The sequence below is a fragment of the Neocloeon triangulifer genome, unplaced genomic scaffold (genome assembly GCF_031216515.1).
Source record: "Neocloeon triangulifer isolate White Clay Creek 2 clone unplaced genomic scaffold, ASM3121651v1 ptg000020l, whole genome shotgun sequence".
NCBI lineage: Eukaryota > Metazoa > Arthropoda > Insecta > Ephemeroptera > Baetidae > Neocloeon > Neocloeon triangulifer.
In genome coordinates this window covers 162,182-175,709 of record NW_026775561.1, presented here as the reverse complement: position 1 = coordinate 175,709, position 13,528 = coordinate 162,182, and the positions used below count along the sequence as shown (strand labels likewise).

The 13,528-nt window shown below is 39.3% G+C and overlaps 1 protein-coding gene across 3 annotated transcripts; it reads right to left on the bottom strand.

The window, feature by feature from the left end:
• Positions 1-1,656: 1,656 nt before the first annotated feature.
• Positions 1,657-13,304, bottom strand: LOC132203847 (uncharacterized). 3 transcript variants are annotated; one of them, XM_059631990.1, is made up of 14 exons: positions 13,208-13,304; positions 12,959-13,150; positions 12,715-12,900; positions 12,490-12,608; positions 9,443-9,873; positions 8,820-9,065; positions 6,289-6,478; positions 5,736-6,173; positions 5,580-5,672; positions 5,306-5,383; positions 5,100-5,248; positions 4,875-5,020; positions 2,328-2,574; positions 1,657-2,270 (listed from the first exon to the last, which is right to left on the bottom strand). In XM_059631990.1, the coding sequence occupies exons 7-14, from the start codon at positions 6,377-6,379 to the stop codon at positions 1,932-1,934; spliced, it is 1,581 nt and encodes a 526-aa protein (XP_059487973.1). In that variant the 5' UTR covers positions 6,380-6,478; positions 8,820-9,065; positions 9,443-9,873; positions 12,490-12,608; positions 12,715-12,900; positions 12,959-13,150; positions 13,208-13,304; the 3' UTR covers positions 1,657-1,931. The 3 variants fall into 3 exon arrangements, with proteins under 3 accessions (XP_059487973.1, XP_059487974.1, XP_059487975.1); XM_059631991.1 differs by having other exon boundaries at positions 9,443-9,870; XM_059631992.1 differs by lacking the exons at positions 12,490-12,608; positions 12,715-12,900; positions 12,959-13,150; positions 13,208-13,304 and adding an exon at positions 10,299-10,369.
• Positions 13,305-13,528: the final 224 nt, after the last annotated feature.

Below are 13,528 nucleotides of genomic sequence, written 5' to 3'. Positions count from 1 at the left end.
GTGCGGCGAGAGGGGAGTGTGATCGTCTCCTATACCTTAAGCATTGGAAAGTTCGAGAACCTTCTAGAAGAAAGGTGGAGTTTGGGGTCTCCGATTTCCCAAGATCGTCGATATATGCAAATGAGAAGAAATGATATAAAAACCCGAGCCGCTCGGTAAGCGGCGCACTCTTTGCTCCGGCTCCTTCGGGAGCGGGGAGCGGAGACCCCCGGCGGCCCGCAAGGGCTGCCACCAGGCTGACCTGCGGGTCAGGCTGAGGAGGGCGGCCGGAGGCTATGCCGGTTTCCCTGCTCAGTCTGGCTGCAGCAAACGCTGGCTCTGTAAACCTGTGCACGGTTTATGGAGCCACGCGTTACGTTAGTTAAATCCCGATGCGATAATGTTTTTATCCAAGCAGCGGATCCTGCAGCCAGAGGGAGGAGCCAAATCGCCGCAGATCAGATTCAGCCTTGCAGAGAGAGATAGAGTCACCGGGGAACTTCGAGAGCATCCAGCGTTGGAGCACCGCAGATCTTCCCTGCTCGTCGAGAAGAAAAGCCGCCTCATTGGGAGGTGCAAAAGAGCCTCCAGATCTTCTCCGGCGGCAGATAGAGCAGCGGAAGAGATCGGCGCCCCAAAAGTAGTGAGCTGTTGGCAGTTTGAGCAGCGAATAAAGCGCAGCGGGACTTAGAAAATTCTGCGTGCAGCTTTTGCGAATCCAGCGGCCGGAGAACTCCGTCCCGCCGAAGGATAGAGCCGGCCCAACGCGCCTAGAGTTCAGCCAGAGTCTCCGGACCATCCTGACAAGTGTGTCCTGGAGAGAGGAGTTGGAGAGTGAGCGTGATGGATCGTGGGAATAATGTCCGCCGAGCCCCCCGAATGCGTGGCGGCGTGCGCGATGCAGATGAGAGCGAGCGCGCGCGGATCAAAACCAAACAAACAAACCTTAAGGCGTGTATAGAAAGGATAACATTGCATTTAATTTTTGACTGAATAATTAAGCTTTATATGACAATTTATTTAAAAATAATGAGTAATTATAAATTATTAAATCCGCGAAAAGTACTTTTTGAGTTTTTCTGAACTTTTCGTCCTCGAAGTGAGTTTCAAGGACCGGCCGATCCTTAACTCCGCTTTGTACACTCCTTCGACTCACAGATCTGTCATCTGTCACCAGAGGGCAAATCGGCGCCAAATTGAACAAAAAAAATGCAGGTGGGGGACTGGATTGCAGATATAATATCGAATAGATCGGACATGGATTTATTAAGAATATTTATTTATTAAGAATAAATCCATGGCTGAAACATAAACAACCCTTATTTATAAAGTCTTTGGTTTGTTTTCAAAGTTGTAAGCGGCCACGCCCCTTTTTGATTTGACTTTTGGCGCCATCAGCGCTTGCAATGGTGAAGTGTCTCTTTGCCTGTTGCCACAGAGATTGTGGTTCGATTCCCACTGCAGGAGGGATTTTGCAAGGGTTGCTCTGGATATTGCTGCGTCACAGGGAAAGAGACCACACAAATTTAATTGCTGCTATAGCAAAAAAAGTTTTTAGAATAGCAAATAAATAATTGATTAATAAAAAATAGAGTTAAAGTATGTTATTATTGGAAATACTTAATATTCAGTAGCGCAAATGTAAGTTCTCGAAGCTATCACATTTTCAATTTGAAATAAAAAACTTTTATTTTTCTGGATATTAATTATTATAATTATTTGTTTATATTCGGGCCACATTCGGGCATTCGGACTTTCATTGTAAAAAATTCACGCACATTACCAATAGCACAGAATACAAATAGTCATTGAGTAAAAATGGTTAAATCATAAAAGCAAAAAATCAGCAAAACTTCAGACACAATTACAAAACCGCATACTGAGCGCAAAGCAATTGCTCAGTTTCTGATTTCAGGGTTCAGGGTCAGAATGATGTGATTTTTCATTCAATATCAAACACCTAAGACACTAACATATTTCTTTGGCGTATGCAACCACCATAACAGAGGTGTCAACCACAGTAAAATAATATTGTTCCAATTAGCGATGCTGTCGACAGACCTCCAGGCATCCTCATTCACGGTGGGCGAAACCACCCACGCGTGACGGTCATGAAAGTTAGCAGTCGTGGCCAGCAGCGATTTCCTCTCGTAAGTGATAAGTCCAATCTGCATGACCAGAGGAAACTTACAGTTGAGTTGACCCTCATTGACGGCTTCTCCCATTGCTCTGCATCCGAGAAAAAAGCCATGTTCATTCAGCACTCGCACTTTCGTAGTTTGGCGTTGGCACTGAAAAAGGGACAAAATTTAGATTTGATTTTTTGCAATATACAATAATATAGGTACCTTTTGACAAATCCCCTCGACGTCCATAATCCAATAGCCAGTTGCAGTGTAGTGGTCAAGCTCATCTGCCCAGATGAAAGCAATTCTGTCCGAGGAATCAGACGCACCACAAAATACACATATGCCATATTCCAGGGCGCTAGTCGTTCCAGAATGATTGAGAAACATCAAAGGGCCTATGTTTCCTGCCACGCCTTGCACCAACTTGTTGGTGACTGAAAGGCACTCGGGGTTTAGGGCGTTCAACCTGTTGCAAAGGATATTACAAATCGTCTTGGTAGCGACCAGGGCGCGTAAGTACATCTTGGTCAACGCAATCACAGCGTGGTAGCCAACAATGCGCGTCCTTACAGAGCGCGTAACTAACAGATTTTACCAAACGCATTTTTTTTCAAATATGAATCTGGCATACAAAAATACATGGGAAAAAGTTCACAGTTGACTAGTGGGAGCCATCTAGGTATCAAAAATTAACATAATTATTTCAATATTAATATAGCATAAATAGGCGAATCTGTATGGGCCGAAGTCGAGTGTTATCTCCAATGTCTCGGCAAGCTACTTAAAATGCAATTTAATGTGAAAAATGTTTAAAATATATAAATTATCAAAATATAATACAATATTTAATATTGATTTATTAATAATTTGAACAGAAGTAAACACTTCGTTTTAGTTGCTTATTAATAAAAATGGATATTTCTCTCCGAACTCACCCGTTCGCATTATGCCGTGAACTGAAGCAATGTGTGAACTTAACATGAAAAAAGATTAAATTTATTTATCTTTGGCAAATACAATGAGATTATTATTTTAAGCCAAAATCTGTGAAAAGTCAAATAACTACCAATATCCACACTCGACTTCATCACCCGACCCCTTACGGCCCTTACTGCTTTTTTTCCAAAAATTAATAATCTTTACTCTCCAAATGCATAGCAAAATGACAATACTTGTAAAGTATATGATAGTAGTAAATAATAATTAAATATCATGAATATTTTATATAAATTGAGAGTATTGACTATTGAGCTGTTGATGAAAAATCAAAACCCGGCAACTGGTCTTAACCTCTCGTTGAGGAAATGCAACAAACAGAAAATGTGCGGCACTTGCGGAAGATTATTGCAAATCTCAGTACAAAGCTTTTGACTGACTTGAATGGCTAAAACGATTTTTATAATTTCTTGATGAAAAATTTCCACTTTTAATTTAATAAATTAATTCCTTTCCGAAGCGGCCGCAGCCGATGATATGTAACACTATATATTCATAATTCTCAAACCAATAATCGACTCAAATAAACCTAGGCAAGCATTGAAGAAAGGCAGAATTTCAATTGAAACGCCCCCAGCAACAGAAAAGACTCGGCCGCCGCAGTGATCCCATGCTAAATTTTCCTTTACTGAACATGAAATTTTTTATAAAATCTGTAAATTGTATTATACTAATTAATTTAATTGATTGCCCACTTCATTAAATCTTTCATGCATTATTATTTTTTTCTACTCGCGTAAAACTATAATTGACAAATATTATAAGAGAGGTCGGCTAAAAGACCTGATTTTAGAGAAACAGGCTGAACTGTCGCGGTGAATACATGGCGTGTTGAATATTATCAACGTGCCAAAGCATTTATAAATTAATTTTAATTTTTTTTAAACATTAATATATATTTTAAAAACTCTATAAATAGTAAAATATTAAAAATTTTGTTTAAAATTTACTTAAATAACATATTATAATATGTATTGATAAATTTTTAAAGTAAAATATCTTTTGAATGACAAAAGCTATTGTTATGAATCTTTTTTTTATATAATAAAACTATATTTTTGTTATAAACCAAGCCCGGTGGCCCAGTGGTTAGAATGCTTGCATTCTAATCAGTGTGTTCCTTGGCCGTCATGGGATCAATGCTCAGCCTGAGGCTCTTTGTGGAAACAAATAGTCTCTGGTATGCGAATCATTGATGACATTTCGGCTGACACGTCGGGAATTTGGGAGGTATGGCGCAAGCTGTACCGACTCGCACTCGGAGGTTTGCCACGTTTCCTCCGAGCCACAAGCTGGAAGAACTCAGCTTGTGTGGCGAATGCCTGCGTTTCATTACAAGTCCTTCGTGGCAAGGCCAGGGCAAGGTCTCAAGGGGGGTGGGGGGCCCATGCGAGCACCACCAAATCTGCTAGAAAGCCCCCGAACAAGGGTCAGGTTGGTTGGGAAGCACAAATGTGCTAAGGGTGCTCGACTTCGGCAAGAGACCGACCCAATAGCCTAATAAGCTCACGGGTGCCATAAGCAAAAAAAAAAAAAAAAAAAATATTTTTGTTATCTAATTTTACAAGGAAAAAACTAATTTTTCAATTTATTTAAAAGAAAATTAGTTTTTTGTCTCTCCTGTAAAATTCATTTTAGTGCACTTACGCGCCCTGGTCGCTTTAACCACCTAGCACTAACGCGCCCTGATTGCGTTAACCAAGATGTACTTGCGCGCTCTGGTCGCTACCAAGACGAAATAATGAAATTTTTAATGGCAAATTCACTCACCACTTGACAGCCATTGTTGCACGAAGAGTGTCGAGTTTTGCAGTGATTTTGCCATTACATTTGAAAGCTTCTTCAATAAAAGATTTTGTGAGTGTTTCTGCCAAACAAGATGAGGAGTAAAGGAATTCAAGCGCAGCTTTGTCACCCTGAAACGCACAAGTAATCATTTTCAAATCAAGATTACCAGGTACAGGGTCGGTACAAAAGTAAATAGAAATTACTCACTTTTTTAGCAAAGAGCGCCAACTCAAGGATGAGGTGCAGAAATGCATTCAACGAGCAAAGTTTGATTATCTTCACATCGTTGCCGACAACGTCTTTACAGTTGACGTCGTTGTCGAACGCCTTGCGGTCATCTCCATTTGGGACTGATACTGGAAAAGAAATATTTATTATAAAACTGACTTGATTGCGTGGTTCAAGCTACTCACAATATACATTCCTGGTGCTTTTCTTTGCCTTCTTTTTATCTATCTTAGGCGACAATTTTGAAGAGCAGTATTCGGTAACTGAAACAGACAATAACAATTTGAGACTCTTTGTAGGTTCTGAAATTATTGCTGCCATAAAATTTTTACCGATTCTTGGCCACAACTATTGTAAAAGAATTGGGGCGGGGAGTAGTGGCAATTCAAAATTCGAAGATTTTACATAGGAGTAAATTAATAAATTAGCCAATCAAAATTTAAAAAAAAAAATGCTTACCTTTCTTGAGCACATCTGCAGCCGGCAGTCGCGTTTCATTTGGCTTAGCAATATCATCAGCGTCACTGTCCACATCAAGAAAAATAGTCTCTTCTGTAGCAAAAATATAAAAAAATAATTGAACTGTAATGTTAAGACAAATCGAACTTGACAAACCAGCAGCGTCATGGAATTCGCTGAAGTCTTCTGGAAAGTCAACATCTTCAACACCACTAAAACATGCTTTTCCAGGACCAGAAAGGTTGGGGCCTGCTTGGGTTTTGCTCTGGCCACACTTGGCCTGGCCATCTCCCGACGAGCCTTTGATGGGGCCTAGTCCGGCTTTGTCGCAGCTCGACTTAACTTTTGCAGTGCCTAAGGAGGCTTTGACGGTGTTGGGGCCTGTTTGGGTTTTGCTCGGGCCACCCTTGGCCTGGCCATTGCCCAACAAGCCTTTAGTGGGGCCTAGTACGGCTTTCCTACAGCTAGATGGGTTTTTAGCATAACCAGATGCGGCCGAGACAGCATTTGGATGGGCCAGGGCCTCAGGCTTGTTTGTGGCCTTGATGAGAACGGGGATTCCACTCCTCACCAACGAAGAGGGTCGAGATTTGGCTGCAACGAAAAATTTGACTAGGTGATGTTCGAAATTTCGAGGCAGAAGGAGTTTTTCTTGCATTCGAAAAGTGGAAAAGAAAGAAGTTTAAAAGTGTTAAAAGAAATTTAATACCTTGCTCGACACTTCCAAGGTTGACTCTTGACGAGATGCCGTCGGACTGGGACGACCTTGCAGAGAAGGCGCAATTCTCAATTTCCGCCATGATCTCTGCGCTGTTCTTCGAGGATGTCTTCGAACTCCTCCTCCTTGTTCTGCGTCTGCGACACCTCGCCTGATCTGGGATCGAGCTTCAAATACTGAGCTGAAAAGAGGCGGATGATTATTAAAGTGATTCTTCAAGACCCGAAGTAAAACAAAATATATCAATTTTACTCCTGTGTTTCCACTCAACTGTTGATATTATTAAATTTCATTGATCTCAACTTGCAAAATATATAAAAAAAATAAGGCGGACAAACAGATTTCGCACGAGCATGCTTGACGATCGCTCAATAATTTTATGATATATATTTATAAAATGTCATTTTTACATTGATTATTTTCTTATAATTTAAATAATTATTAAAAAAAAACTAATTATTTTCGAACAATTCTTTGTTGCAACGCAAAACAAACTCCCAAAAGAGTTATTATTTCAAATTAGGAACTTATTTAATAAATAAATAATACAAAGTAGAAAAAAATAATAGAATAGCTGGTGCAACATTATCTTGGGCACCTACGGGACTTTATTTGCCACCTATTATTTTCCTCAAGTTTCCTTCTTTTTGAATTCAACTACAATTAATTAATATATAAAACTATCAATTTGTAAATGATTCTTAATTTAGGAATGTAAATTAAATAAATAGTGATAGCAAAAATATTAAAATATCAAGAGAGCTAGAATTCAAAGGTAGGGAAATAAACAACAAAGAAAGATAATGTCGAACAAGCCTGGCAAAAATTATTAAAGTGCATTTTGCGGCATTTTATACGTAAAAAAACCTCGATGAAATCAATTCTATCCGAACAACACCGTTAAGATGCTTGCAAAAGTCAATAAATTTTTCATTGTTGTAGAATCTTCGATCAACACCAAAACACGTTTGCAATAAATTTGTGGACTGGGCGGGCGGGGACAGCATTATATTGTTTTTGCCGTTGATTTTCAAAAGAAGAAATTAAATAATTATGTATTTTATTACAAATTTATTTTGAAACAAGTTATTCTTAGAATGCGTGTCAGCCAGAACGTGATACCAAAATCTTTCTGACGAATTTTGGCGCCCGAGAAATGCAGGCGACGAGTGTGAGACTGAGTGAGACATAAAAAAAGATTGCTAGGAACGCAATCGACGCCGCCGCAAATTCTGCAGTTCGCCAGCACAAGAAATTTTTTCCACTAGTTCAGCTTCCAAATGACTAAAGCGCTCAGCAATTCAACTTTTATTCTAATGAATTTAATATTTTGCATGTTTAATGAGAAGACAGTTTTTTTTCGTGACCATTCAGCAACCCATGCAATGGCTCCAAATAATCTTTTCAAGGTTGCTTGATTTTTTAATTTATTCAGTTTAGTTTAGTAATTTATGACTTTTGTGACAATAATTGAAGTTTTAGAGGCATTTTTTCACGTCGGCTGGCGCGGCTGAGAAAGCATTTGCTCTTATTCTTGAACGCATTCCCATTTTGAACGTCTCTCGTAATAATCATAGAGGACTCACTTCACGAGTGATTTTTACTTTCATTAAGCAAAAAGGGCAGAATTAAAATTGCAAAACATTTAACACGCTTGGAAATTGATGCGTTCAGTGAGGAAATTTGAGATGGTCACGCACAAATTATTCAATATATTGACGCGATTTTTTTGCAATTCAATTCCTTGCTCTTCAATTTGAACAAAATTAACCCTCATTTCTTGAGTTCGTTAACAATAGGGTTTGTGGAGAGCCAAAGAATTAAAATAGATAGAAAACGAAATGATGACAATTTATAATTTAAGCTGTGAAACTGAAATTTAATTATTTTTAATAAACTTAAGTCAGAGCATTTTGTCTTGGCCACGCACAAAGCGGCCGCCGCGAAAAAACACTCGTTCGATATTTACAATTTTGCAAATCATTCAATTAAAATTCAAAATATAAATACGGAAAGTAATTTTTAAAATTATTATCCTAATAACTTTGGTATTAATTATAATTTTCAATAGAATATCTAGGAATGTAGACTCGCAATTGGTTTTTCTCTTTGTACCTTAATTTAAGAATAATTTTACCCTCCAAAAATAATTATTTGCCTGTTAAAAATTTATAATTTAAACCTTTATGGTTTATGTAATTTTAAAAGTGCGAATGTGCAAAAGCCAAATTAAATATACGCGGTAAAATAAGAAATTCGTCACACTTCGGGCCAATCGAACGACAATTCAAGAAATTCAGCCGTAATTTACTTTCGGAGTTGTCAAGCATGTCCAAATGTAAAAAAATTCCGAACGAGCCAAAAGGTTGGAATTCGATCTATGCGGGCAGCAAGAACAAATAATACAAAGGGAATGCACCAAAAAGTGAATTTCCAAATGAAAAGCAATCTGCATATTAAACAAGAAAAAAACGCGGCAACATTTGCCGTAATGATCGTTGTTTAATTAACAAAATACATACCTAAACGAAAGGTGCCAGGGAGATTTTTTCGTCTGCAGCGAAACGTGTCGCGCGCGGAATTAATTCAACGAGCCGGTCTCGATGTCGCAGCGAACTACTCAAATCAGCGGACAAAAGTTGACCGGCAGGGAAATGGACAATTGAAGTGGAGACGAAGGATTTGCGGCCGGAAACACTGCGAGAGCCGCACCGGTGTCCAGTCGTGCAGTGCAAGGCTTTTGCTCCAGTGTCGCGCCGTGGGTCGGACTGCAAACCACCAAATTTCCTGTTAGTTCAGTTGTCGCCTTGTTGGTGGCGCTAGCAGGTGAACAAATTACTTGTATCAAAAAAGGGTGAGCGGCCTTTTGGCCTGTTCTCACAATTGGGGTAATTTCTGAAATATATGCATTAAAATTTTAGCTTAAATTTTAAACAGGAAGATCTTTTATAAACTAATTAATTTTAATCAAAACCAATCTTAAAATTTCTACTGACACACATTAAATTTGCTCAAAAACAAGTAGCATTGCATTTATTTAAAAAAAAGCCAAATTCAGTAAAAATTGTTCATTTTTTTCTCGCAAAAAAAACACCTTTTTCCAAATAGTTGTTGCTTGGAAAATCTCTAAAGGAAAAAAACTCACCCTCTTTGAAGGTGAGTGTTGCCAGGACTGTCACAAGTGGAGGTTGTTGAGGGGGGAAGGCCCAAGGGTAGCTGGGGGGACGCGCTCGAAGACCCTGGTTTTTCCTCCAAGGCGGGGCGACGGGTCGGACGCCGTGATCCAGCGCGCCCCTCTGCGGGGGTGGCGCAGGTGAGGGCGGCTTACCCTGGCGACGCCGCAACCCGGCCGAGCCAGGGAGGCGCGGCCGAACCGCGGGTCACGCGCCCCCCACCACACCCCGAGGGCCGCAGGGCGAGGGAGGACGATGGTGTGCATCCAGGGGGTGGTTCTCCTGGAGGAGTTTGACCAATTCAGGGCACAGTCCCTGACCTGACAGGGGCCTTCACGGAGCCGCTCGTGCATGTCGTCGGCCACCTGCAGGTCCGTCAGCGCCAACTCAACGTCCAACGCTTCTGGAATAAAAACATAATAAACAATGTTTTCTTTTAAATAAATATTTTCCAACTAATTATACAGAACAGAGCAATCTTAAAAGGTTTTTGTTTGCAGTGATCATTTTTAATGAAGTTCATTTTGACAGTTTCAAAAGCACTCCTCAAAAGTTTTAATGAAATAAACAAAATTAGCATGAGAATGAGAAGAACCTGATTTAAATAAAAAACCGTAAAAAACTACAGTGAGATTTAAATTTTTTAATTAAATTTACAATTATTTTTACATGATATCAAATTCAGACGCACAAAATTAAATGTTTCAAATCGGTGTCGTTCTTTCTAAGGCTGGGTCCGAAATGTCAAATCCTGATCTGAATCCCGGAATGAAATCCCGGTTTTCAAATCCTGATCTTTTTGTGGAATTAAGGTTTACAGATTTTTACCGTGGATCACTAAAAGATATTCGAGATCAACTTTTTCGAGTACCATCACCAGAAATTTGCATTCCACCGCATTAGGCCGACTTTGTTTTGGTTGCGTTTTGCCACCCAACTCGCCTCACTTGCCGACGCGGTTGATGTGACGCACGACAGGTGGCTCTGTCAGCAGCCGGCTGAAATCACCAAATCACCCACCACAGGGTAGCGAGTTTCATCGTAAAATTTTGAAAATTTTATTTTCTTTTTTTTAAAAATCATAATTGAAAAATTCTTTCTCTTGCTAGAACTAGAAACCATCAATTTTTGGATCCAGTTCAAACATTCTGGCCCTTTGGCGGCTTTGGCCAATATTGCCTAATGCCTAATTTTCTTTTTCTTCCGCACCAAAAAAATTTTCATTTTTGAACTACTCCAGACCGTTAGAAAAATAAGAAAAAAAATTTAAATAAAAACAAAATATTTTTGATTTTTTTTTTTTATTTTCATGTATTGCGAAAATATATTTCCACAAAAAAATTGCGTGATACATAAAAATAAAAAATATCAAAAAATTTTTTTTTAATTTTTTTTTCTTATCTTTCTAACGGTCTGGAGTAGTACAAAAACGAAAATTTTTTTTGGTGCGGAAGAAAAAGAGGCATTAGGGTATTGGCCAGATGGCCAGAATGTTTGAACTGGATCCAAAAATTGATGCATGGTTTCTAGTTCTAGCAAGAGAAAGAATTTTTGAATTATGATTTAAAAAAAAAAGAAAATAAAATTTTCAAAATTTTACGATGAAACTCGCTACCCTGTGGTGGGTGATTTGGTGATTTCAGCCGGCTGCTGACAGAGCTACCTGTCGTGCGTCACATCAACCGCGTCGGCAAGTGAGGCGAGTTGGGTGGCAAAACGCAACCAAAACAAAGTCGGCCTAATGCGGTGGAATGCAAATTTCTGGTGACGGTACTCGAAAAAGTTGATCTCGAATATCTTTTAGTGATCCACGGTAAAAATCTGTAAACCTTAATTCCACAAAAAAGATCAGGATTTGAAAACCGGGATTTCATTCCGGGATTCAGATCAGGATTTGACATTTCGGACCCGGCCTAAGAATTTGAAGTAGTACAACTCAAATGGAAATGATTAAAAATATAACTTCAACCCTTCCCTTTACTTAAGTTCCTTCTTTGTATCGCTCACCTTTATCCGTTTATGAATGAATAAAATGAGGGTAGACAGTGTTTGTCATTCTTATAAGTTCGAATTTGCCGATTTTAAAGAAATAAAATGTCAATTAACGTTGGCTGAGTCACAATGCCGAATTCCATCATTTCTAAAAGTGCTTTTCCATTGGATTTTGAAAAATATTTTCATATTTGAAACCTACGTCAAAAATCGATTCCAGAAAAGCTACAAGAAGAACAAAATTTAATTCGATATTTGTTTATGATGAATAAAAAAAAAAAAAAGACTTTTTGGCTAATTTTCGTAGAGCTAAAATTCAAGCTTTCCTAGAATCAGTTTTTTTGCAAAGAAGTCCAAATATGTAAAAATATTATTCCAAAACTTTTAAAAACAAACAAAATGATTTTTCTATTTCTGTTGACTTGTTGCGAGAGAATAAATGAAATGAAAAATGAAATGAGGCAGCAGGACCGAATGTGTCGGGTCAGCCGACCTCGTTCTGGTCTGGTGCTGAATCAAGCAGACATGGAAAAAGTCTCCACTTTGCAACAATTAAAGACGAATCTTGCAGCAACCGAACTTTGACAAGTCTGTTTTGCAACTGTGATGTGACGGAGGCTCGAGTCTCTTGTGTGGTCTCGCCCCAGGACAAGGCCCAAGCCAGCCCCTTTTTATGCAAATTTCTAATGTCACATTCAACCTTTTTCATGCTTTCCAGCTGACTTGGTCTGAGTAGCTCTCTTGGCCATAAATTAGTCCTTGGGCATTGCAGGGGAGCTTCACAAGACCCCAGTAAAATCTTCACCGACAAACTAGGTCAATTTGTCGTTGGGAAATAATTTTCACGATTACATTTTACTTGATGCTGACGATTTCAATTAGACAATTTTCTGATTCTTTTGAGATATGAAAATAAATCAAACTTAAACATTATTTAATCCTCACACGTGCATAATTCAATGCTCTTGAAAAAAACTCCAAACATAACAAATCAATCTTGTTCACTAACCAATTTAATTACACTTACCACAAAATTTTAATTCAGATCGGCGATTTCAATCAACTTCTCAGGTAGCCTTGAACCTTTGACCCTTACTTTTGCTGTGATCCTGACCGATGCCAACACAAAAGCCTCCGAAGCTCTACCTGAGGGAAAATTTTAGATTTAAATTAACTTTTGGCAACAAAAGTGTTTCAAAGCTAAGAAAGGTTTAGGAGCATTTAAATTCTTTTTAGTTGATGCAAAATTTACCCTGGATCCACCTGACTTGGGTCCTTCTTGGAGGCGGCGACGCGGAAGAGACGAAGGTGGCGTCAAATCGGCCTCACTCGCCTCAACCTTTTGTTGCTCTCCTTCTTTCTGCATTTGACCCGATTCAAACCTCCTGACGACCAGGGGTGGCCACAAGGGGTGCGCGCCCTCGCCTGAGATTTTACACTGAAATTGGTTTAAAATGGAATTGCCGCAATTTCTGACATACAAGACTTTTGCTAACCTTGCAGATTCAAATTTTGGTGAAAAAGTGCGAACCTCGCTTCGGGTGGTCAAATTTGATGGGGTCGAGGTCCAAGGTCAAACTTGGGTCGACGTGTCCTTAGTCACAGGCAACCACGCCGCCTCCTTGCGGCCCGCCGCCTCCGGGGGCAGTCGTTGTCGAGTCGCTGGTTGGCTGGAGTTTTCATTTCAGCTGGAAGAATTATCGAAAATAATCCAAATAAAGGAATAAATCAGCAAATTAACATACCGAGAAACTCATGAAAGGTTTGGAATATCGGAAAATGCGGTAATTTGCGGTGAAAATTTAGAAGATTATGCTTGAATTGTGTTTGTTTACAAAATTGTAAGCGACCACGCCTCTTTTTTATTTGACTTTTGGCGCCAGAAGCGCGTGAAGTGTCTTTGCCTGTTGTCACAGAGGTTGCGGTTCGATTCCCACTAAAGGTGGGATTTTTCAAGGGGAACCCTGGACATTGCAGTGTCCTAAGGAGCTTAATCACATTTAATTGCTGGTACAATCAATTTTCGTCAAATTATTGAGGAATAAAATTTGTAAAATAATAAAAAA

Excerpts from the sequence above, each read along its gene's own strand:
- LOC132203847 (XM_059631990.1), bottom strand. The coding sequence starts at position 6,379 with ATGGCGGAAATTGAGAATTGCGCCTTCTCTGCAAGGTCGTCCCAGTCC. Across the intron at positions 6,174-6,288 it reads CCTTGGAAGTGTCGAGCAAG|CCAAATCTCGACCCTCTTCG; the intron begins GTATTAAATTTC and ends TTTTCGTTGCAG. Across the intron at positions 2,575-4,874 it reads GCAACAATGGCTGTCAAGTG|GTTGAACGCCCTAAACCCCG; the intron begins GTGAGTGAATTT and ends CCTTTGCAACAG.